Genomic DNA, 24925 nt, shown 5'->3' on the forward strand with positions numbered 1-24925 from the left:
TTCCATGTAAACTTTGTTAAATTACATGATTCACTGACTAAATTTAATGCCAAACTGCATATAATTTCAAAGGGAGAAAATTATACTGGCATGCTTATGTAAGTAAATATTAAAGGTCAATCTGTGTTTTCAGTCTGGCTGTATAAAAATGATCTGAACTGTAGTTATGTTGGATTACAAGTTGTGAGGAATTCTCCATTTTGTGTGAATTCAGTGCCTCTTGCTTATCATGAAACCATTTGATTTTGCATTTTACAACTGTGTTTCACGGAACCGATGGCAACATTTCAGTCTTAACTGCAGCTGTCATGTATGTCGTTCCTCCAGAGACTTAGATCCAGCACTGTACTGATCTTGAATACGACTTCCTGTTTTGTCAGTCTGCAGAAATGATTAAGAATACATGTGATCAAGGAGGTGAGGAACCACGGTATCAGTTGAAGGCAACCCTCCCAACTACTCTACTTAATCCAGATCAGAAAGCAAATGAATTAATTAATGTGGTTCATGCAATCTATGAAATATTCAAAAGAGGAACTATGGAATGACGGATCGTGTATGAACTTAATTGGGCCATCACTGTTGAGATAAAATTGAGATTTTATTTCCTGGTAAAATGCTGCCAGTCTTGCTCCTGCACTCTTAGAACTGCAAATTAAGCAAGTCCTTAGACTACTGATGGCACATTGCGCTAACGAAGTAAACCATGCCTGAAGTGATACATCAGCCTCAGATACAAAAAATGAGTGCTGACACTGTGATCAAAATTCAAAATCTACCCCAGTGATTCAGCAGACAGTTATAGTACGCTTCCCAAGAACTAAAGGGAAAGGTACAGTAAGAGACACTCCTGAACCACTAGGCAATGTTAACTAACATATCCGAATACATCCAAGTTAATTAGTAGGTCATGTGCATGGCTGTGCAGTGTACATGCATTTTAATATCATTCATGTGTCACCTATAACCACGCTGACCTCACCCTGAATGCATACGTCTGACAGGCAGGTATGCGGCTGTGGTTTAGGAAAGCGTGGACATGAGAATCAGGGTTACAGCATCTCCAGTGCATTCCTTACAAGCTCTTTATCGTGCAGTTGCCGGGCCCAAAGCTGGGATGGCGAAATATGAAGACAGTAAGTCAATAGCTGAGAAGTGGCAGACAGGGCTAACAGGAAAATGAAAACCAGCGGCCCGGAACTGCCTCCGATTCGATTAATTGCCACGCGCTCTCATAAAGCAAATAAACAGAAAATGGACCACACAGAGGAATTGGTTTTTATTGCGACCGAACTGCAGCTGTAGGAGTGCATTTTAACGTAAAGGGCCCCCCACAGTGCCGCATTTAAAGTGGAGAAAAGGAACTCACGGAGCTGCAGCATGGGCAATGTATAAAGAGCTTGGAGGAACATGCAAGGAATACGGCAGTGCAGAAAGATGGACGTATGACATTTTATGGAACCCAGATATTGTCTAACACTCCTAAAGGACTGTTGCTAGAGATCTGAAAGTTTCCTTTAAAATCTTGAAAAAAAAAAAACCAGACTGAAATTAGAACAAAAACACACTCGCAATAACAAGAATTATGGCACAGAGCCTCATAGTGCCCACACACACACACGACTCCACCACCACTGAAACACAAAATATTACTATTTTTGTTTGATAGTTAGAGCTTAATGAAAATAGAACACATCTTGCCCTAGTCAAGTTCAAACTGATAATACAGTGTTGATTTGCTATTATATAAACTGTGCCTCACAATAATTATTCAAGATGTACCTATGGCTAACCCTAAATGGCCCTTGTAGTGAAACATACTGATGATAATGAGTTACTTTACTGACTGACTTTAAGTTGTAATAAATCTTGGTTTTCGGTGGTATACTCTGTCAAGCATACATAAACTGGAAGTGGATGCCTGCAGGTACATTATGATACAGTGATCCATCACTGGATGAAAAATAGACAACACCAGCTATTTCTCAGACTCAGTCTGATTTATGCCTGAAACAAATACAAGGTCTGTGATTCAGTCTCACCGGCATGAGCTTTCGCCTCCGTTTTTGGTTAACAAAGGTACACAAGATGCACTCTTTGTACTAGTTGAACAACTCATAATTTAAATATAGAAGCATAGAAAACTCACACTGGATCTTAAAGCTTTTGTGACATTATCACGACAACAGGGCTTAAGGAAAATAAAAACTTATTAAAAAGGTCCTCAGCATGGTACGCTTTCTTAGGTACACCTACATGGCTTGGTTTTCTGCTTGTCGGCCCTTTCCTGTTCTTGCTGGCACGCCTACAAATACTCATTGCAGACAGGAATTTGGCCATTGACTGCGTAGCTGAAGAAGCTAAGAAGGAGTGGAAAGGGCCAGTTTCACCGGGCATCACCAAAGACAGGGTCGTGGAATTAAACAAGGTTGGGCAATCAGCCGACAGGATTCCAGATTTAGAGCAAAAGCCGAAACCAGAGGTTGAACCAAAAGGCGGATTGAGAACCAATCAAATAAGTTCTCAGCACCAATCGAAACCAAGATATCAGAGATAGAGTTAAAAAGAAAACATAACTGAAAATGCCAGAGCATGCAGACAGACCACCGAAGGAAAACTAAACCTCACTACTAAGCAAGGAGACATTAGACTGAGCTGTATTGACACTGATTGTTGGGGTGTATGATTTATTTATAAGGATCACCTGAAGGTAGGTGTGGCAATGAGGAACTACTACACTGATGGCTAGCTACTAAACTGGATTATAATCAGGCGGTGCCATATTCAGTACAACAGTTATGCCTGAACCATTCTGTAATTCATCATAAAAGAATTTCAGTCTAGTTCATATGTTTTCTGGCTTTCACAAAATACATACCTTTTAATTTTGAGTATCAGATTGTGTTTTTTTACTACAGGAAAAATGCATAATAAGTATTGACGTGTACATTGTTGACAGTATGAGTGACCAAATAGAATGATCCTTCAATCTTCTGACCCTTGTTAGGGTCATGGTGATGATGGGGGTGGGAAGGCTGGGGGTCCCCACCCTAAGCAGCCGAGGGTATGAGGGGGTACACCTTGGATGGGATACCAGTCCATCACAGGGTACATACCCACCCACTCACACACCAATCCAGATACACCAATCACTTTAACCACAAATCGAAATTCCTGGAGGAAACCCACACAACAGTCAATAGAGGGATTCAGAGCCCCGACCCTACAAGTATGAAACAGTGATGTTACCCCCTGATCCACCACAAAGCTACAGAAAGAGTATGTTTATAATGGTCATTTCCATTAAAGAACCCTATTATCAACGTATCTGCAGTTCTGAACCGAGGAGCCACAGAACAAAGCAGCCTGGGGACAGTGCCTCTCGTTCCGAGGCCTTTCCTCTAACTGGGAGCCAATATATTTCAATTACCGTAGTTCACAAATCCGTGCCCTAGCAGGGGGGACACACAGCACAGTTCTGTATATGTATTAGCCTGATGGTTATGAAGCACACTTAAGGATTCCAGATGGCCCTAAATGGTTAAAATGTGCCTGCTGGTTATGGTAGATTTGCCCGATTGTTTTGCCCTGTTGGGCGTCACACTGTGTGGATGAACACAGATCCTGTACAGGGAGTGTTTATGGAGTATTTATGAACCGTCAGACCGGCTGATGAGATTCTTTTCCAGATTATAGGTTTCCAGGCCGGCCCTCACAGGAACGGATAAATTGACAGTGGGGGTGTGGGGGATGCTATGCCTAGAACGTAATGAGATCCTGAGTAATACTTTGAATATTTTAACACCTATTACTCCAATGGCATTTCATTTCCAGAAGTATGGCCAACAAGCTCTTCGTAGTGTAGGATACATGAGTTGCCCTCAACACACCTCGCCGCTTGTACTGTGAATAAGCAACTTCGCCTTACGTTAATCAACAATCGGTCCCGCCACCCGTATTTTATTTTTTTCTCATTTCCAAATAACATTGAGCAAGAAAAGAACAGGGAATTAGTCTCCCCGCAGATGCTTGCAGGAATCTAGTGGCTTTCGTATAGTGAGGCCCTGCATACAAAACATCGATCTAAATCCAGAAGGTGTGCGGAAGGTGGTAGAGTATATGTTTGATGTTTAATAATTTTTGCTTTGTTCCCCAAATCAAGGGAATGCAAAATGAAACCTGTTTGTATATTTATTTGGAAGCTCTAGAATTCTAATTTTACCTAATTATTCAAACTTATAGTTACATTCTAATTTTCTTCCTAGTACCTATGAGGACGCTGATTCCGGCACTGCCGATACTGCCTCACAACAAAGCTGAGACAATGAATTTAAAATGCCCTACTGTGTATGTGTCATGCTGCTCAGTCCTACAACTTTTGCTTTTTTTGATTTGCGGCTAAGCCCATGGCTTTACCTCACAGCCTAGAGGTTCTAAGAGATGAAGACCTTTCAACGGCTGAAAGATCCTCAGTCGCGTAAGAATTCAGCCCCTGAGTTATAAACACCACACAATGCTGTCAATAACCACAAATTTCTCAGGGAAGATTATCACCAAGCTATCTACAGGATTAAGAGATGAGTGATTTAAAAATGAAAGCAGTGGACTTAAGTCCCAGAGAGCGATCTCCTGCACTGTGCTCTAGCCTGAATTCCGTAAGCAAAATATCTAGCTGAGAAAATGGGTAAAATAAGCAAGTCACTTTTGATTAAAATGCCTATTAATTAATGTATTTCTATACAGCAAAAATGGAAATGGTGAACAATTTAGATAAAAAAAATATGGCAGACAGACAGGAACAGGATCTATAATGAACATTTTTTTAAACGAACAATAGAGGAGTGCAGGCAGGCATCCTCCGAATGGGTCACAGGTCACAAAGCTCTGATGAAGTTGGCACTGTGGTTTTATTATTATTTAAATATCAGCTGGCTGCTATTAAGGGAAAATAAAGGATTATGTTTAATTACAATAAATTTGCCTGTCAAGCCCACAATTATTCTGTTACTATGCAAATTGCTGTTGTTCTTATTAGCCTGAAAGAAAAATGCATCGGATTAACGGAATCATAATTGTATCAAATGATGAATGCTGCAGGGACTGTGGTGGTTACTGCCTTAATGTCCACGCACACGGCTGGGATACTCCTTCCAACTGAAACAGATTGATGTCTGTTTATTTGGAATGAGATGCGAGAGGTGAGGTCTTCACTCACGGCCCCCATTAGGAGTCCCACAGCATTTGTCACAAGCCGAGGAGGTGTTAACTCCTGTGCCCTGGCTGGATTCCCAATCCTAGGTTCAGCTCACCCATTTAATCACCCCCAAGACTAATTAGCTCTTTTAATCCTTGCTTATTCTCCGTTACTGATGCCATTTGAGCGTTTCCTTTCATAATAGCTGCTTTGCATCAGCAATATAGGTGCTGTGCACTTTTGGTAAGCAATGTAATTCACCCCTTTAGTGTAATGTACAATGATATTGTAATTCATTTAAAGGCTGCACTAGGATGGTAGTGGCTATTGCCACATTCATATAGCTGTGATGACGTAACAGCATGCAACCTAAGACAGGCTACAGTGTCTGTTCTCATGGAACCGCAGCTCGCAGGTTAAGGCTAATGAATATTTGATAAATGCTGTCTAGGCGGCACTTGCCTCCCCGGAGAAGGCCTGTCCGTTGAGGAGATGCTCAGAGCCCTGGCCATCCTCGCTGCCGAAGTGTAGCCGGATCTCCTCCAACCGGTGGCTGTAGGTCATTGGCCCACCAGAGATGTTCACCAGATGCTCTTTATCCAGGCGCAGAGAGACGTGACGCCCGGTATTGTACATAGTCCCACCCACCTGTAGGGGGCAGAATCATAAGAAAAGAAGCACTGATCATCAGTGTTTTGACAGCTGTCCTACCAGCTGTCCAGACTTTCTGGAAAGCATGTGAATCCCAACAACATATCAATAAGTATCGGACAGCGACTGACAAAATCTGTCATTCTCTTTTGTAAGGAAGTGCTACCCAACAGTGTGATTCTGTAATACAGATTGATTACATACATAATTGAGAAATCACACTTTAAGTGATTCAATCAGGAATTGTTGACCATAACAGAATTACATATCAGTTGTAGGATCAGGCCATCCACAAAAAAACCAAACCTGAGAGCAGAAAGGATGATGCTACATCAACACCGGGAAGTTAAAAAAACAAGTGGAGCATACAATCAAATGTAAAGACTCAGAATTGAGCAAAGAGATGATTGGATCTGAGCTTATGACAGGAAAACGCAATGATACAATGGCTATGAATAATGATCTTTATCATCGCCTGTATTTATTTATTTATATTCCAAAGTAGTTTTAAGAAGAAGCATTGATATTCTGAGCAGACCTCTAGCAGGCCTTGCATGGTTCTTATCTTGCTAGTTCTTTTTTCCCTTTTAGCACTTGCCTTCAAAATGATTTTCCCTCTCCAAATTCCCAGAGAAAGAACCCTGCCCACACATCGTAAATATTTTATAGAATCTCTGAAAAATCAATGATTTGAAAGGGGATGGAGAGAGTAAGAGAGGGAGAGAGCAGGAGAGGGTGTGGGAGAGAGACCTAGAATTAAAATTGAAACAGGTATAGCAAAGAAAGTATTGTGGCATTTACAAAGATTACCACTGTGTGGAGTTACCTTGGGTTGCCAGACACTGTCCGGGAAGAGACGAGAAAAAATGACCCCCTCTGCATTATGAATGTGGACAATTCAGACCACATCCAGAATGCCATAACATTTAAATGAACATGTGTAATACATGCATAAACACTGCCCATTACGGACAGAGCTACAGAACAAGATTACATCTAATGAAAAAGAGCAAAAGACAAGCATAAACCTACCAGAGACATTTTAACTGCAGTTATGTGCAACTACATGCTAATAAAAATGTAATTTTTGTTTATTAAACATAAATATGACATTGACTTGTAGCCTTGCAAAATATCTTATGAAACCATGTTTATTTAATTAACATCATTTTGAAACAATTTGTTTAATAAATTATTGCAATTTCAAATAGCTAGAGAAAGTTACAATATTAAGATGAAGAGCTACCAAATCAATGTGTTAAGGCAGGAAATTTCGCTTCAAGAGATAATTCAAAATAGTATTTTTTTCTGAAATCAAAAAGGAAAACCAGCATGCAGTATTTTTCATAGTGGCCTCTGTTTGTTATAGGTGTTCTGACTGAGTTTACAATTTAACACAGAACATGAAAAAATGAATCAAAATCCATTGTCTTTTTTAGTACCTTTGTCACGTATTGAAACCATGAAATATGTTTTATCTTCCATTTGTATTCCTTCATGTGTGTAAAGTGTTAATGTTAATAGACAGACATCAATTATTGCATATGCATTTTGAGTGGTGGTTAAAACTGAAGATTCGGTCTAATAAGCGAGAAGCTATTATTCATTTTCTGGCCATGATTTGTAATAATTCATACAATATCAAAAGAGTGGATGTTTTGCTGCGTTGCTACATTTATGCAAAGCATAATACATTGCACTGACAAATTCAAATGACTGGAATTGCATAGCTATATCTCCTACTCGATTCATGCTGAGCAAAAATATTCTGAGACAGTTGACTAAGACATAGAATCAGAATGAAAACCCTGTAGAGTGTAATCTGTGGCATTCAGATGGGGCAGCATGGTTCACTGGGTAGCAGTGTTACTATGTACCTACACCCCCCCCCAGAGGTACCCCCCCCATGGGTGTGTGGGATGTGCCCCGTGTCACACAGGATTCCTCCCACAACTGAAAGACGTGTGATTAGGGTAACTGCTGTCACTACTGTAAGCTGTTTGTCATGTCAGATGTGTGATGGACTGGTATCCCATCCTAGGTGTGACCTGACTGGCATAAGTGGTTGAAAAATGGGTGCTTTTAAAATATCAGCCTGCGTTATTATGACTCATAAAACTTCTGATGATTTTTATTTTTTTTCCAATCCAAAAACAATAAAGGCTCACTGGCATCTCCATCACTGGGGCATTGGCTCTCACACTTGGTCTGCTGGTTGCTCTCCTCTCCGTACTCTGACTTCCTTCACTAGTCCATAGATACTTGTTTATCCTAAGTGGCAGCACTAGATTTCGCATAGTGTGTAAGTGTGCGTGCCCTGCTCACACTTACTAGCATCCTGTTCAGAGGTTTCCCCTGTGATGTACCCTATGCTTCCTTGGTAGGGTACCGGTTCCCTGGGGCCCTGTACTACATAAGTGGTTGGAAGATGAGTAGGAAGAAAATAAAAGAGTACGATACCAGTAACACATATTCATCGATTGTGGAGATTAGAACTTCCTACATAGTGACTCATTTAAAGACAAGAGTGACCCCGTGAACTTTCAGTGCTGATCGAAGCTGCCAATAAAAAAACAATGGATTGGGTGCCTTGGAGTGATTCTGTAGCATGCGGAACAAGAGCAGACTGGTGCATTCAAAAATACTAAAGAACTATGTCACCCAGCTTGCTGAGTGTTTTTTTCTCAAAATTATTGAATACACAAGAGCAAAAATGGCATTTTCAAGACCAGGATATGATACAGTGTTTGGACAAAACGAACCATCCGCCAGTCTTTCACGGTGCTCAGCAACCGGTCTGTGTGGGAGTTCATCTTTCCAGATATATCTAATGACTGTAATTCTTTCCAATCCCCTCTGCATAGTAGAAGAAGGAAAAAAATGACCAGACAAAAATACACACGGGGCTGTTTATCTGGACAACGATGTAGTGCATTTGGCAATTTTACACCATCTGCTTTCAGTTAAAAACAATTTTATTAAGGGAGTCATTAAAATGAGCTTTATTCATCAACTGTACAGAAGCTAGCTCACAATTAAGATTTGAAAAACTGAGTGTCGAAAAAGTAAAACAGTTTGGAGAGATGCCCTTTTTGTCAGGGTCAGCTCCTGTTCTCTCAGTCTTTCACGTCCCTTCCCTGTTTGGCCTGCAGGCGTCGCTGGCCATCCTGTCCCTCCTGTCAGTCTTTGTGTTTTCCCCAGTTCCCTGTAAGCCGTGTGGTTGAACGTATTGAGTAGAGTGGTGAAAAAGTAAAATGGCTACCTTCAAATCCCTTCGTCGTGTGTTCAAATCCCACCTCCTCTGATTTTGTATTTTGTTCCCTAGTGTTTCATTTGTGTGAGTTTTTCTAGTTCCTGTGTCTTTTGTATTTGGTTTTGGTTTCATTCTTTGTACCCGTGCTTGTGTTTCTACCTGTCTGTTATTCCCTTGTTTCTGTCAGTGTTTTAGCTTCCCCTCCCAGTCCGAGTTAATTAGTTCCACCTGTTGCCTGTTCTTCTGCCTGCCCTTGTGTGTTTTCCTGATTGTTCGTTGTCCTGCACCCTTCCCGATTGGTTAATTGTCTATGTCTCACTCCTGCTGTCTCGTTACCCAGTTCAGTTATCATATTTAAGTTCCTGCGTGAGTTCAGTTCCCCAGTGGTACATTGGTGTTGTTTTGCTGTATGAATGAAGTTTGGATGTTCTGTTATTTGTAACCTGCCTGCCCACCCTTTGTTGCCCTGACCCGACTGGAAATTAGTCTTTGCTTATCCCTTTTAGTTCTGACCCCTCGAGGGAGATTTTTTGTTTGTAGTGTTTTCTGTTTTGTTCAACAAACCCCTTCTGTTCCTGTGAGCCGCAAGTGGGTCGTCTACATTTCTGTTCAGCCTGCATCGTGCCTTGCCATCGCCCCAAATCCGCCCGGATCCTTGACACTTTCCTGATTGTAGTTTACATAAAGGAAAAGAAAACATCTCTGCTAAGAACAGCTGCATTCATATCAGATTGTGCATTGTGATGGCAAAAGCAAATGCACACATATGCATATAGACAAAGACAACAGCGGTGGGTCGTGGCTAAAAAACACTGAGGTAAGATGATACATTGTGCAATATTACAATAGAGAATTTTTCCAAATGAGAACTTTTGTATTGCGTTATTTCAAAGTTACTTGTTTCATTATTCAATCACACAAATACCTCTACGGGTACCTCTGACAGACAGATATTTTAATGATCACAATCTTCTCACTGTTCAAATACCAATGTCAGTTTTCTGGACTCTCACATACCGCCTAACACAGACACCCTGAGCCATTGGCATATAATCTGACACGAGTTCACCAAATGTCGTGTTTGTGGCACATCACTCTGAAGCATTGCAAGGTTCTGAAACTGAGAACGAACAGGGTGGTTTGCAGAGGCAGATTGCTTATGTAACTCGATCACATCCTGTAGCATTCTGCCGTTTTGCCCTTTGCCATTCATGTGGCAACACAATGCGAGTTATTTAATAAAACGTGTTCGAGGATGCCACTCTTTCGCATTCCTAGGCACCGCCAGGTGATTAAAATTCCCCGCCAGGTCGCCGGCTTTGTTGGTTTGTTACAAATTCCCCGCAGGTGTCGTGGTTTTAGCAACCGTGAACCTTTTTAATACTGTCGCCCGCACAGTGTGGAGACCACTGGATCAAGGTAAAACGATAATGCGTTTGATTAAATGGCGAGATTTGTGTTTTTTCATTAGGGCGAGGGAGCGGTGATGCCGATGAATAAAATATCAGATTCTTCTGTGCGTGGTGCTCAGCAAATTAAAAAGGAAAAGACGTGCGGAGCTGCCCTATGAATTGGCAAATTAATAACCAGCATACAGCAGCATGTTAGAACAGTAGTAGGCTAGGGTTAGGGGCATACTTATTACATGAAAAGTGGGTAGGGGCACATATCATGTGCACTCATCTTTTTAGCAAAAGATTGGGGGCAATTCCATATTTCTGCATGTGTAGGGGATGATGCCCCCACCCCCCTGTTCTCGGCCTGTAGCTGAGGTATTTGATGGCATAAGTAATAGCTACTGTTCTTAAGACAAGCTGTTCAAACTGCCATTTGTGATGGCAGATTAAACGCGGCCAAAAACGAACTGGTATGTTGCATGCAGTAGGTCTGCCTTGAGCTGCGCAGCTCGCTGAATTTTTCAGCTCTGCGAAGACTTGCACCCTCCGTAGAGCTGATCAAAAACACTGCTGATATCTGATTCAGGATGGATTTATCGTGGGGATTTCCAATAAAATATGAATTTTACCTTGTGGAAGCATATATTATTTTACAGTGTTTCCTTGAAGTTCCAGTGTTTTAGCCCCTAGCTACACACTGCAATGTACTAGCAATAGTTTATATTTTGCACTTTAAACAATTGTAAATTCTTAAAAATTCTTAAGCAGCTTATGGCAACATTGTTCCTGTAAACCAGGGATTCATATTAAGTATATGTTACAAATAAATATCCTACTGCAAAACCTATTTTCAAATCTCTTCATGCATCATGTGTAATATGTATGCTCAAATACCCAACACGCTAATATTAGAAGAAATGTGCCCAGCAAAAGTGGCATTAGGCTACCGGCACACACAGACCACGGCATCCATGAAAAGAACGACTGCCGATGATCTTCTGTTTAACCAGCCCCAGGCAGGAAGTGATGCAGGATCCTGTCTTCGGAGTTTCACCATCGCAAAAATTCAGGTCCCGGTGGGAGTGAAGGCCCTTGGACAACATCACGCCTAAGGCCCCAAAAAACCTAGAGCTGACTCTTATTAGGAATAAAAAGCAAACATTCACCGTTGCCTCCACTCTCACGTATACTCATTGTGCTTCTGCTTACATACTTTGTGATAGTAGCGTAAAACTCAACAGCAGTACAATGAACCATGCAGCCCCACACTCAAAAGGCTTACAGTCAATATGACAGTTACGGTTGTCAATGTGGCTATCAATTCTAATTAAAAAAAAATTCCAATTCAACATTATGGAAAATGAATAATGAAAAATAGCAGGGTATGGTTGGGGTAATCCAACGTTTAACCACGGCATTGCTGATAAAGGCCATGATGTGATCCAGGGTCCTTAGAGTTATTTCCTAAATAGTTGTCAATGGGCTCCTAAAAGTGGCAAAGTTGCTTACTTTATGGCTAACAACAAACCCCTATTTTGTTTTATTTAACAAAAAAATGCTGAGACCACCTCAGTCCTTCAGTGAACTTATGAAGTGGAGAGAGGCACAGCAAAGAGATTTACAGTCTAATTATAAAATTAAAATGTCGGCTACTTTCACCTTTCTTTACATGGAAGGCTTGGCTATATTTCAAAGGCTGGTGGGTCAATATTAAGCAAATAAATAGGTTTAGTTATTCAGACAATAGTTTCTTTGCAGATGGCTTGAATACAGTAGTGAAAAATAAGTCAGTGCATGATCAATCATGACCCCCCCCCCCCCCCCCCAGCGCACCCAACCCCATCTTCTCTCTTATTTTGTTGTTGTCTGAAGTTGTTCCACATATTTGCAGTTATTTCTTGTTTCCTGTTAACTGGGGAACGCACAGACATTTACATAATAAAATAAATAACTGTATGAGCAGCACGTCTATCCATCGTTCACAGACACATCCTGCATCACCTCCGAAGCTTCAGTGATGCTGAAGAAGCTGCCTTATTTTGAAGAACATGGTCAGGGTCTTCTGACAGCTTTGACTACCGCAGATTCATAGCAAGACCAGACTGACAGAGAGCCGGAGATCACACAACAACGGAAACGACTAGGAAAAAAAACACACACACACAGGCAGCTTCTGATGAGTGAGAATAGGCGAGGAGTGGAAGGCCATGAAGCTGAGTTTGTTACTGTGGTGATGGCTAGTGTCCGGTTGTGGGTGGGTGGGTGGATGGGGGCTGCTCTTAGGTATTGACTCATCAGGTCAGCCACCTCACCTTGGTCGAGCTGCCTCTGATTTAACACCACCTCCTCGGCTCACTCAATAGCCTTTTTGGTGAATTAACATCAACCATCTCCATTAGGAGTGTATCGCGTTCTATTGTATACGTAGTTGGAAAAAAAGGGAAGGATGAGCATAAAAAGGTTGGAACTAATGCAATTTTCAGGGACAGAAAGACAAAAGAAGCCTGCATTGTTGAAAGAGGAAGTTATGAATGCTTCTTTTCACTCATAAAACCACTTCAGCTAGGGTTATGGGGTTTGTCTGGCCGCAGACACAATTCTTGCAAAGCATAGAGAGAAAGATACGCAAAATCCAATGGGACTCAAATAAGAATAACTGCACCAGGGGTATTACTGATAGAGCTGCAGATTACATGGGGAAAATGCACTTCATAAGACAATAGATTACAAATAAAAATAAACAGACTAACAGCTATTAGGCAGAAACTGCTAAGTAACTCATTAATATATTTGGCCCTATCTTCATAATCTCAGCATCGTCTAAGGATGCCTTTGGTATAGTATTATACAGCCTCCACCTGGTTTTTATCTGAAGCCAAACAATCTCTTAAGAGTTTTTAATATAATTCCATGTTTCTTGTCTAGATGGTGCAGATATCGCTTCACCTCATTTTGTTTCATAGGAAAGGGGGGAGTGGCAGAAGAGATTGGAGAGGTGTATAGTTTGCTATAGCTGGAAGGCCGCTGGGCCAATGCCGAATATATGTTTGATCAGTGACTTGCATCAAACACATTGCACCTTAGAAAAGTCAGAACAGGAGTTTTTGAATAACTTCTGCTTGGGGCAGAGAAAAAGAGACAGAAGAACTTTGATGAATGACAGGTAACCTTATAAATATTTGATAATACAAATGGTGTGAAGAGAATGAAAATAGCTGGGAGAATTTACTGACTGCTGCAGGTTCACAGGAAAATGCTTTCAAGCTGTGTATGAAGCCTTTGAAGCCTCCAAATGATTCATACATACCGTAATTAGCAAAAACTGACCAGGGTACAGCTGTCTGCTTAAAGAACATGGGTGTTCGTTAATATGGGTGGTTTTATTATGGGTGGTTTAGGGTAAATTTTGCCAGCCAGAGATTGGAGGGGGTCCCTCTCTGTAAATTTTGTCAGCTGGAGGTTGGGGGGGGGGTGTCCCTCTCTGTAAATTTTGTCAGCTGGAGGTTGGGGGGGGGGGGGGGGGGGTCCCAGAGGTTGAGGGTCCCCCTAGGTACATTTTGTGGACCGGAGGCTGGGGGGGTCCCACTTGGTAAATCTTGCCGCCTGAACACAGGAGGTTGGGGGGTTCTGTGTGGTCACCAGTTTTCTAAAAGGGGCACTTAAACCTCAAAATGGGGAGATCGTTTGGGCAAAATGAACAGGTGGGCAAGCACCCTCAGTCTCCCGCACATGCCTGCCAGACAGGGGGTTTAGATTGCCAACGCTCACCTGTCAAAGGGAACCGTTTATTTATGCTTTCCTCCTACAATTTAAACTGAAGAAGTACATTGTATCATCATAACACATTCTTAGTTTCCGTTTTTTACAAAACAGAACTTTTCATGCAGTTTTAGAACTGGCGCAATTAAAGTTGTTTGCCTTGCTCGAGAAGGGACTTGAACGAGCAACATTTAGATAAGGAGTCCATGTACTTGAATTCCACGTGAATATGCTGTCCACAGCGAATACAGACAGATCCATGCAAGATGTGCTGCAAACACCAATAAGCTTAAGAACAGGAGGAAAACACTTTAATAATCCAGTAGCTCCTTATGATCACTTTCAGGAGGCATCTTGGAACGACTGGCGTACACCATCTGTCAGTGCTTCATCATGGCTATGGGAACGACAAGCGGGGATCTGCATTGTGTACGAGTGCATGCGATGCTACGCCATTTTTAGCATTAATGTTTCGACAATATTAAAAGGTTGTGAAGATCAAAATTATTAAAAAAGCCCTTGAAAGCATCCTTAAAATAAGGACCGTAATTGATTGCTAAACTAAATTCCACCAATACCAATTAAATTCTTCAGAAGGTTTTAATGGCTTACATGTAATTAGCATTGCAGATATGTTTACAATGTGTATTCTTATAAGAACATAAGAACTATACAAACGAGAGGAGGCCATTCGGCCCATCAAGCTCGCTTGGGGAGAACTAAACTAATAGCTCAGAGTCGTTAAAATCTTATCTAGCTCTATATTAGCATTATAGCATTATACTAATAATAGCATACTAGCATTATATAATGATTAGTTTGCTTTCCTGCTATATATGCAACAATAAGTTGCCAGTCATTCACCAGTCATTAGTGGCCCTCTATACATATGTAATACAGAAAATTTTGCAACATTAGATGTGTAATCAGGGCACTGTGGCAATAAAGGCAAGAAGGGGCAAAGTCTGTGGTAAAATGGAGCAATCAGAGGACACTGTCCCAGCAACCTTACTTGCCTCAGCATCTCCATTTCAGCAGTCTGTCGCGCCACTAGAGGCCAGAGAATGAAATTACATTAGCATAAGAATGCATAAATATGAAATAATTTTTCTGTGTCACTTTGCCCCAGAACTATCCACCCACCACCCAATTAAAATTCACGAGGCGGAGCGTCATGTAAGGCCCCTGCAGCCTGATTGCATGTTAACTGTCGGAAACGGCAGTGATACCGTTGTGCTCGAGAGATAAACGCAAAAAATAAAGCATGTTAGAAAGTCAAAAGGCACCCCGTCTCTTGTCAAAAGCAGAGCCCAGACACTGGCCGATTTAATCTGAGGAGTAATATGCGAGGGTACACTTCATTACACCGTGAGCTGCCAAAACAAACAGCGGACCTGCTTTTTGTTGGTGGGCTGACAAAAGCATTAATTGTGAACATTAATAGCTTCCGTGTCTCAACTCTGACTCAACAGCTAAGGAATGTTTGTGTTTCGCTGACAGCAAAACGTTTTAATGCATTTAAACACTGATGTCTAGACCTTACTTTCTCTGACATGTGACCTCAACGGGAGGATACAATGAATGATTAATCAGACAGGGTGCAATTCCAAAAATAATTGAAGCATGGAGTATGTCAGCAAAGTACTGTTTGAGGGAATATCATAAGGATGAGAAATGTCAAAGGTACTGTATATTTTTTCGGATCCAAAGACACGTTAAGCCCCTGATCCAGAGCACAGGCCTAGGACACTAATACTACACTGCATCTCATTATGGTAAAATGTAAAAATGAAGCTCTTTTGCAATGAAGATAATAATTGCAACAGGAAGATTTTTACATTTTTAGGATTTTCTGAAAAGAGGGGTTTCTTCTGAAGTGTAAACGTAATACTCACAGTAAAACAAAAAGGCAATCCTTGTTTTCTAAAGTACAATATTTAGTATAGTAAATGGTGATCTATGTGTTGTCTAAAACAGATTTACTGCACCACTGCGGTTATGGCCTGAAGTAATAGCATTGAAACATACAGTACTTGGTGCATGTATTTCAATATTTACGTTTCTTCATGTTCGATCAAGCTTTATTTTTTACAATTTTGAGAACGACTAAGTCAAAAAAGAAAAAAAACAATAAAGTTGATCCCAGACTTCGCAACAGACTCACATACCCTTGATCACCATGGCTGGAGAACCCTTATATATTTAAACATTTTAACATACTGAAGAGACTAAGCAAATTGTGCAAATAAATGTTTAGTTTTATTTTGTAAATGGGATCACACGTCCCTCTACTCGGTAGGGGTATGAGATGGCATGGAGCTTATCTGAGACAGCACAGGGCGCACACACACACATGCACACACACACACACACACACACACACACACACATGTGTAGAGTACACAGATCCTTATGGGGCCCGCTCATTCACTTCTATGGGAAAAATGCTAACTCTAACTATGACAACCTTAACCCCGACCCTGCCCTAACCATAACCATAACTAACCAAGCAAAATACAAGAGTTTTTGCATTTTTAGTTTTTTCATAGCAGTCACAGATCTATTTTATAAAATAGAGATTACCAGGGAACCAGTCCCCATAAGGGAAAAAAAACTGATATTTATCACGTTATGGGGACATCGTGTCCTCATAAGGATAGGTATACCCGCTCTCTATCTCTCTCTCTCTCTCTCTCTGTCATACACACACACACACACACACACACACACACACACACACACTATGAGGTAACGTGCAACACAGGGAAAACACACAAAACCAGTGTCTGTTCACATCCATTCAGTATTTTTCTTTTTGCTTTATTTTTTATCGGTTTTCTTTTTTTAAACTAAGTGATGGTTTTGCTTTGAAGATTAGTATAACCGTGTATTTTTATACATTCATTCAATCAATTTTCATACCCGTTTCTCCTATGCAGGGTCATACATATATATGTATTTATATCACAGATGTGTAACTGCACTGTAATCTTTGTTGTAAGACAGCCTCCGCATTTTCTCTGTGAAGATATGCTGGCATATCACTGGTGTAAGGCTATCTGGCTGTAATTTACTGACAGTAATACACAGGGCTCCCATGGAGTGAAGCTGCAGTATCGTGTTATTATTCCATTGTCTTCTTATCTACAGTTGTATTGTCTTGTGAAGGCGCACCGTCCATGCCACTCTCAGCAGCGAAATCTGCAACTTGTTAAAGGACCACACATTTAAATGTACAATTATTTAAATTTATGTATCTCTCTAGACACGTAAATGATGTGTGGGAGGTAAAGACTGGTTTATATAAAGGCAGGTTGAAATTACTGTTTATTATATTACTATATGTAGGGCCTCAATCCAGTATAAGTGTGCAATTGACAAAGAGGGGCACCAGGCATTAGCAGGAAAGAGCGTAACTCAATGCTCAATTTGTGTACGGTCAATACTGATCTGTGTTTGACAGCCTAGTATTGACAGTAAGGTAAACACTTACTAGTGTGTACTCATCTGCTATAGACAGCTGATTACTCACTCATCAGTGTGTGACTGAGTCAGTGTGTTTTGGTTTGGATGGCTGATTCCTCGCTCGTCTCGTGGATTTGCTGTGTGTTTGTACAAGGTGCTGAACAGAGTGTTCATTTGAACCTGCGCTGCTAGACATAGCATGGCGCTAAGCTAAAGGTTTACTTTACTCAGGTGAGCTTCAGGGTTCTTGGAAGTCAGCCACACTGTTGCCTTAATTCCTGGGGTCGACAGCACTCTAACAGTGTAGCCTGTGTATGTGTGATGTACTTACACATGGTTATTTGGTCTGGACAATTTATTCCTCAGCGTGCAACACAGAACTGCAACTGCATGATATTTATAGGGGAAGCAGACAAGCAGGGCATAAGCTGTAAAACCGTCCTTTTGTCTTCAAGTGGGAAATACGACAATGTGTTTATCTACTATTGGACTGCGGCACTGAGCTTGTAATATTATATTATTGCATATATTATTCACTTACACGTATTAACATACATAACATGCTAATTCAGTTGTTGCACAGGGGCATTAGTCCCAATGTTGTTGCTTTATATTATTTAATCTAACAAAATGGAACCAACAGCATCATATTTATTTTGCAAGACGTAGGAACTATGCAGTACAGGTGTGCCACAGAGACATCTGGAAGTAACTCCTGCATGGTCATTACATGGTTCGCTAAATTCTTTTTTTCTCAGTTCAGAACTGATGTTTCAATCAATTCAGAAATTTTGATCACCTTCCCAGTGATCTCTTGGCTATCATCGCCAATATGATTCATGCTGATTGTCACACACTGAGTCACAATATCGAGAGCAAGGTTAATGGTGATCAATGGCCAATCTAGTGATTTTGTTATTAGGTTTTTATGAATAAATCAAGAGTCCCCAAAAGAACTTCAAAGATCATTCAGCAAATAATAATCATCTTCACAGAAATCATATTTTCATGGCTACCTTTGCTAGGGAAAGCCTCTGAAATTTAATATGTAATATCATTTAATATCATTCATGATAGTCTTTTGATTCATTAATTGTCAATTATTTATTAATTCATCATATCCATGTAATATTTTTGAGGCATAAGGTAACAATGTATCGACTTTTCTCTGATTCACACCCCTTGCTTCCTGCTTAGTCTCTCAGTTCCGGCAATCTGCGTCGTCCTCGGCAACTGAGACAAGGAAGTAAGGTTGTGTCGAGTCAACTGAACCTCCCTGTGAAACAGTCAAAAATCAATTTTGTGAAAAAAATAAAAATCACCATGCAAGCCAGTTGCTCTTTGGGGTGCCGTCACTACTGTGGTGCTAAGCTGGTTACAGCTCATTACCCACACTTTGTTATAATAGCATTAACCAGGAACAGCGCGCGCAGGCATGCACTGCGGGTAAAATGTATCAGGTTTTAATCCTTAATCCAGGAATTTTTCCTCTGTCATTTCGTTAATGGTATTACAAGAAAAAAAAACTTCACTAAAACCATAAACACCTTGTTAAAGGACACCGCAGGGAAACCAGCAAAGCCATTCACTGTCATCCATATTCACATCACACTCATACTCCTATCCACATGGCCATGTTTCCAAGCTACACTGGTCATAGTGTACGTGCATCTAACAGTAGTAATTACTGTATTACTGTGCTTATTTATTCATTACTGAATTTTTTATTAATATGTTCTCTATTTACCCTTTTTGTATACTTCCAATATCTGCAGTATTTCCTTGAAGCTGTTGCGGGGTTTCAAACATGCAAGATTTTCACTCACCAGTGTCATGCATCATGTGACAAAGTAACCTGATTTGAAAATCGCAGACATGAGCTCACAGAAATTCTTCACATTCCTTTGAATTTTCAGCAAAACACCTTAGATCCCCACTGCCCACATGTCCCATTACACCTCCTATGTCCAGTGTTCCTGCATTAAAGCCAGAGGATTACTGCAATAACACTGCATTCACTCGCATCTAAACAAAAAGGTTTGGGGCAGCACAAAAACAAAAACAATCCAACACAAAAACCTCTCTTTGCTATTACACAAGGATATAAAAATACTAGTAGAGTTGGAAGAATTTGGCTCTGTGAATTGCGTGACAAAAATTCATTCCCGTGGGCTTGTGTCTGTATGTGTGTCCAACTGACACCAACCGTATAACAGATGTAAGTATGATGTAATGTGTATCCACACGTATGACCTTCGTGCTTGTTTCTGACTGAGACAAGTAGATGTGTGCATTTATCTCTGTAATTAGATTATAATTCAGCGATATATAAATTTCAGCAGGCTACATAAACTGTTGACCCTCTGTCTGTGGAGCGTACTTGTGTGTTTATTTATCAAAGAATTAAGGGTGTGTGTAGCAAAGGGTGTGTTTATGCACTACACACTACGTGGTGAATCTTCGGCCCAGTAGCAGCTTGCTGTTCTGGCACCACTCCAGCTCTGGGGTAAGAGTGTGCCTTGGCTCAGGTCACACAGATTTCCGCGATGCACGCTGGCTCCGCTGCCAAACGCAAGCCAGCTGTTCCTGTCCACTCCCTCCCGGGTGAGTACGGAGCCATTTCTGACAAGCCGGTCGCTGGGGAGATGCCACTGTCAAGCACTGGACTCGCAGTCAAGTGCAGTTTAACTTCACTCAGAGAGCATTGTTTGCTGTGTGTGCGACATGTATCAGGGGCTCACCTTCTAGCTGCTCCGATTTACCTAGCTAGCCCAGCCCAGACATCTATCCTGACACCCATCTTTAAAACTTAAAGTTAAGACTAACCACTAGAAATCATTGCAGTGCCATTAAAATTCTACATTCATTTTGCATGCTCAGTTTCTTTGTAAAATTATTATGCGTTGGGCGGACATGATTCAATTGGCAGGTCCAAGACCTGAAAATTACTAAAAGCACTTTGAAAACAGTTTTCCTACAGATCATCCAACACAGCTGATGCATAGTGTAACTCTGAACACCAGGACACAAAGCACTTGTTTTCCCCCTGCATTGTACTAGATTATGGATTTGGCTCTAGAGTCTGGATTAATGAGCAGGCAATAAAGAAGATTAAATTGTTGTGGATCCATGTAGCACCGTAGGTAAAACTTTCAGCGGAAAAATAGAGGATTTCAGTGAAATACCTCCATTCTTGTTCTGTCCCTAACCTTGTGAAGAATAAAATCAAATGAAGGCTTGATGGCAGGACACCAGGGTGTGCTTGTGATGCTATAAAATCACACCCCGGCGTGTCATGCTGGTCATTAGTGCCGGTATTGATGTAGTATGCCAGTGTGGGACTGGCACCTATGGTTTTGGCTGTCTGATGCAGACATGAGACAGAGAACTGATGATGGCAGGCAGGATCTGGCAAATTGGTGGCTGAAGTGGGTTTATGAAGGCCACAGGTATGGGTGCAGAGGAGAGCAGTGACGCAGTATAATATCAGTGTGACAAATTCAAATGAATACAAGTCTGTGCACATGTTTACAAGTGGAGGCCTGGGTCAAGTCCAGGACCAGGTAACATCCAGTTGGTGTCCGTGACTCCTCTGCTTCTGCTCAGGGGTGATCCAATCATAGCTGCCTGTGGACATCACCACACTGTAGGCAGTGTGAAAGCGAGGGAAGGGAACTGCGTAGACTGCCAGCGGCATCACAGCCCCAGAACGCCACGCGCTCCAACCAGAGCAAGCAGCTCAGCGCACAGCTAGGGGTGTGATGATAACAGGAGGTAGTGTAGTGAAGGACAGTCGGAGCAAGATTTATGGTCAGTGCATGGGGAATTTATAGAAGGATCTCATCTTTGCCTTGAACTGCCACATGTAATCCTCATGTAGTGGAAAATATGGAAATGTCCCTTGATGCTGACTGGAGTGTTGTCAAATGGTCAGTTTTAGCTGCGATTGTGTTTATGACGTGTCATTTTTGTCTGGCTTATATTTTTGCACAGCAATGCCAGTGGCTCAGTGAAAAATGTTGCGCATCTTAATAACCATTTAGGTCAGACCCTGAGGCTTTGACAATGACAATATTGGTGACTAACTACACAGATGTTACAGAACTTTTTTTAAAATGCGATTACAAAAGTGTTCTAATGGAGCACAGTTATCTGTATATAAAATAAAATTGTGAGCTGAATTGCTTTTTACTTAAAAGAATTTCACCTGGCATAGTTTTCAGTTTCATTAATGTAGTTCTAGAAAGTGCCATCACTTTTCAAAACAGACAATTTCTCACCTTAGCTGTTGATGCCAATAATACATTATTTCTGAATTCTTTGGGCTCACAAATCTGGAAAAGCACAGATCCAATATACATAATATGCTCCACATGAGGATAAAAGCATTAGCATCCTCCAGCCTAAAAGTGCAGCCCGACTTCAACCAAGGTGACTATGTAGCAACTTTCGGCTGTGTTGGCTCACTGAAGACGTCGCGGATAATGATTTCAAGCCCATTGTAAAATAAGGACTGACTTTGATGGGCGCTAATGTGCTGGCTAACCGTCAAGCCTGCTCCCCAGTGGAAGTGGGCAGGGGGCTGCTTCTGTGATCCTGCATCCCAGCACTGCCTGGGAACCCTGCTGAGGAATATAGATGTCCTGCTCAATTTGAACCTGCTGAAGACATGGGCTTGTGCTGTAAGCTCTCAGAGCTGTACACTCCCCCCATGCCTAAGGCTAAATTCCATTAATTAGGCATTATAAGCTTTATTGCGGAGATTTTTTGTAGCATTGTCTTTATTCTGCCTTCTTTTAAAAGACTGTTGGGGCACAAAAAAAAAAAAAAAAACGTTCAGTTTTAAATGCCTGTCTAAAACTAACCCTTTTCATTTTCTTCATTAAATAGGGAGGCACTTTTGACATGACAGCTTATTAAATTGACATAATTGGCATTTATTTATACTTTGCAGCTTTGCACTATTCACACTATTAGTATGATATATTCATCGCCTGTGTTACTTTTTCTAGTACCGGATTTGATAGGAAATCGAGCTTTCAAAATATAAAATGTGTAGTGGGACGCTTTAGTCAATAACACATAATGCTACAGCCGTCCAGAATGCAGCACTCATTAATTGATGGAAGGCAGCCAAGAATACCTATAGTGGGTTATAATGAAGAGAAAATTCCCTGAGCTTGCAAATTTTACTCTTCATTAAAACCAAAACAAATCAGAACCAAAATATCTTCTGGTGACATCAGAAGAAAATGTTTTTTTTTTTTTTTTTTTAAATGAAACGAGGAAGATCTTGCTGTAGATGCAGTAATTATGACCTTTCTATCCGCTTGTGACCCTTGCTGTAATATGAGGCAGATCTGTTATGATGCACGCATGCAGATTCGTATGCAGTACACTTATGTATAAATAAGCCCATCACAGTGATTATGCTTCCTTTTTACCTTTTGTTAACTTGTTTAAGGTAATTAAAATCCTCCCAGAGACACACACACCCACCACAGCAGAGGACATGTGGGTGGATGATCATTATATTGTCAACATCAGCACAAGTATATGTTGTAGCCTCAGTTAAGGGGGAAAAACCTTCTCGCTTTTTAACATAGGTATAAATCAATTTCCATGTTGAATTGGGTCACCGAAGATGCATATTTACAAAGTAATTAAGGGCTGTCTTTTTGAGGGAACATTACACTCCAATTTTACAACACTTGGCTCCATTTCAATTTTCCATCTCACTGCTGCATAGAGAGATTCTTATCCGATTCATTTTATGCTACGGGACATAGGAAATTACTGTTTATCCTTGGACATGTTTAATTTAGCATTTAACTAAAATCCAGCACAAAGAGCCTCTAATATATACTGTTCACTGAAACATGAAGAACCTTCACCTGACATGAGTGTCAGGTCTGGACAAAGAGCACAGAATCTTGTTGTTGATATTTCTGTTAGCTTCACCAGGCATACACTGCCCATCCGTGATGAGATGAGGGCACGGACGGCGCTCACTGCTCATTTCCCACTGACATCTGCATTCTCCCAGTGTGCACTTGGGCTGTTACGGCCAAGTCTGTGCTCTACCCTGGATGGATGCCTGCTGCATTGAACCACCTTAACTTTATAGCTCTTGACAACAGTGCACATCAAGTGAGTAAATAATAGTAAGAATGAGAAGAAGGAGATGGTGAATGTTGGGTTGCGATATCAGGGTGTAAAAACTCTGGCAAGTGTCTTTAAGTTAGTTTAGCTGAAGAATCTGTACCCCTTCCCCTTAATAACAACTAAAATCTCTATTCATTTCACGCTAATTAAGGAGCTCATTAAGGATCCCATGGTACTCATAGAAAAGAGTGTGGCTTTCACACGTGGTACCAAGGTTTCCTGCTCTGCCATCTAAACTGCAGTTGGCTGCAACCACAGTTCTTTGCATCCATCCTCCGATTTGTGTCACACTAAATGATGAATGGGTTCTCACTTGACCTTCCTATTTAATTAAAGGTTATATAATTAAAATAAATCCTCACCCACACCTAATTAGTGGACACCCAATGCTATTCACTACAAAGGTTACTTCTATTAATTGAGATTACAATCTTGCGTTTTGGGCCCGCCTTGAAGAAACATCTTTGTACACATTCCTAATTATTTTTTATGATATGTGTTGCTGCTTGTTGAACAGCTTTATGAACAAAAGCAGATAATATATTTTATACTAATTTGTCATTTGTTTTTCTAATGGCTTCCCTGATAAACATCATCATATTATTGCACGCAAAGGTTAAGTGTCTGTTTTCAATTATTTATAATTCTTTCATTTCCAATTTTACAGTCAGTGCACATGACATTTAACAACCTTGCAGGAATGGACAGCAATTACTGACAGTGCAGAAAGTAAAAAGTGAAAAGCACATCACACCCCCCTCCAGCCCCCCACCCCCCCTTAATGACACAATAAGAAATCAGAGGAGCGCTTTACCTTGGCAGATGATTTCCCAGAGGTTTAGCTTTATCACCTCTTTGCAAAAAATAAAAAAGCCCAACTTTTTCAGTTTTTTAAAATGTAAGGATATAGCTACCTAGCAAGGTAGGATTTATAAACAGCTTGGATAAACAGTTAAGGAGCTGTGTTTTCATATTGACATTTTCCCAGCGTGCTAAATCTCTGTGCCGTCGATCGAAAGGTCGCCGGTTTGAGCCTGGCTC

The 24925-nt window shown here is 40.9% G+C and overlaps 1 protein-coding gene across 6 annotated transcripts in view; it reads right to left on the reverse strand.

Moving 5' to 3' along the window:
* The window catches only part of ca10a (carbonic anhydrase Xa), a 158850-nt gene that overhangs the window by 16000 nt on the left and 117925 nt on the right, over window positions 1-24925 (reverse strand). For all 6 annotated transcript variants that reach the window (XR_007398278.1, XM_049015756.1, XM_049015757.1 and 3 more), the window contains exon 5: window positions 5657-5842. Coding sequence is in view for 5 of the 6 variants with exons in the window: in XM_049015756.1 (XP_048871713.1) it covers window positions 5657-5842 (186 nt within the window). In the remaining variant the exon portion in view is untranslated. The remainder of the gene's footprint in view (window positions 1-5656; window positions 5843-24925) is intronic.

The sequence above is a fragment of the Brienomyrus brachyistius genome, chromosome 5, assembly GCF_023856365.1.
Source record: "Brienomyrus brachyistius isolate T26 chromosome 5, BBRACH_0.4, whole genome shotgun sequence".
NCBI lineage: Eukaryota > Metazoa > Chordata > Actinopteri > Osteoglossiformes > Mormyridae > Brienomyrus > Brienomyrus brachyistius.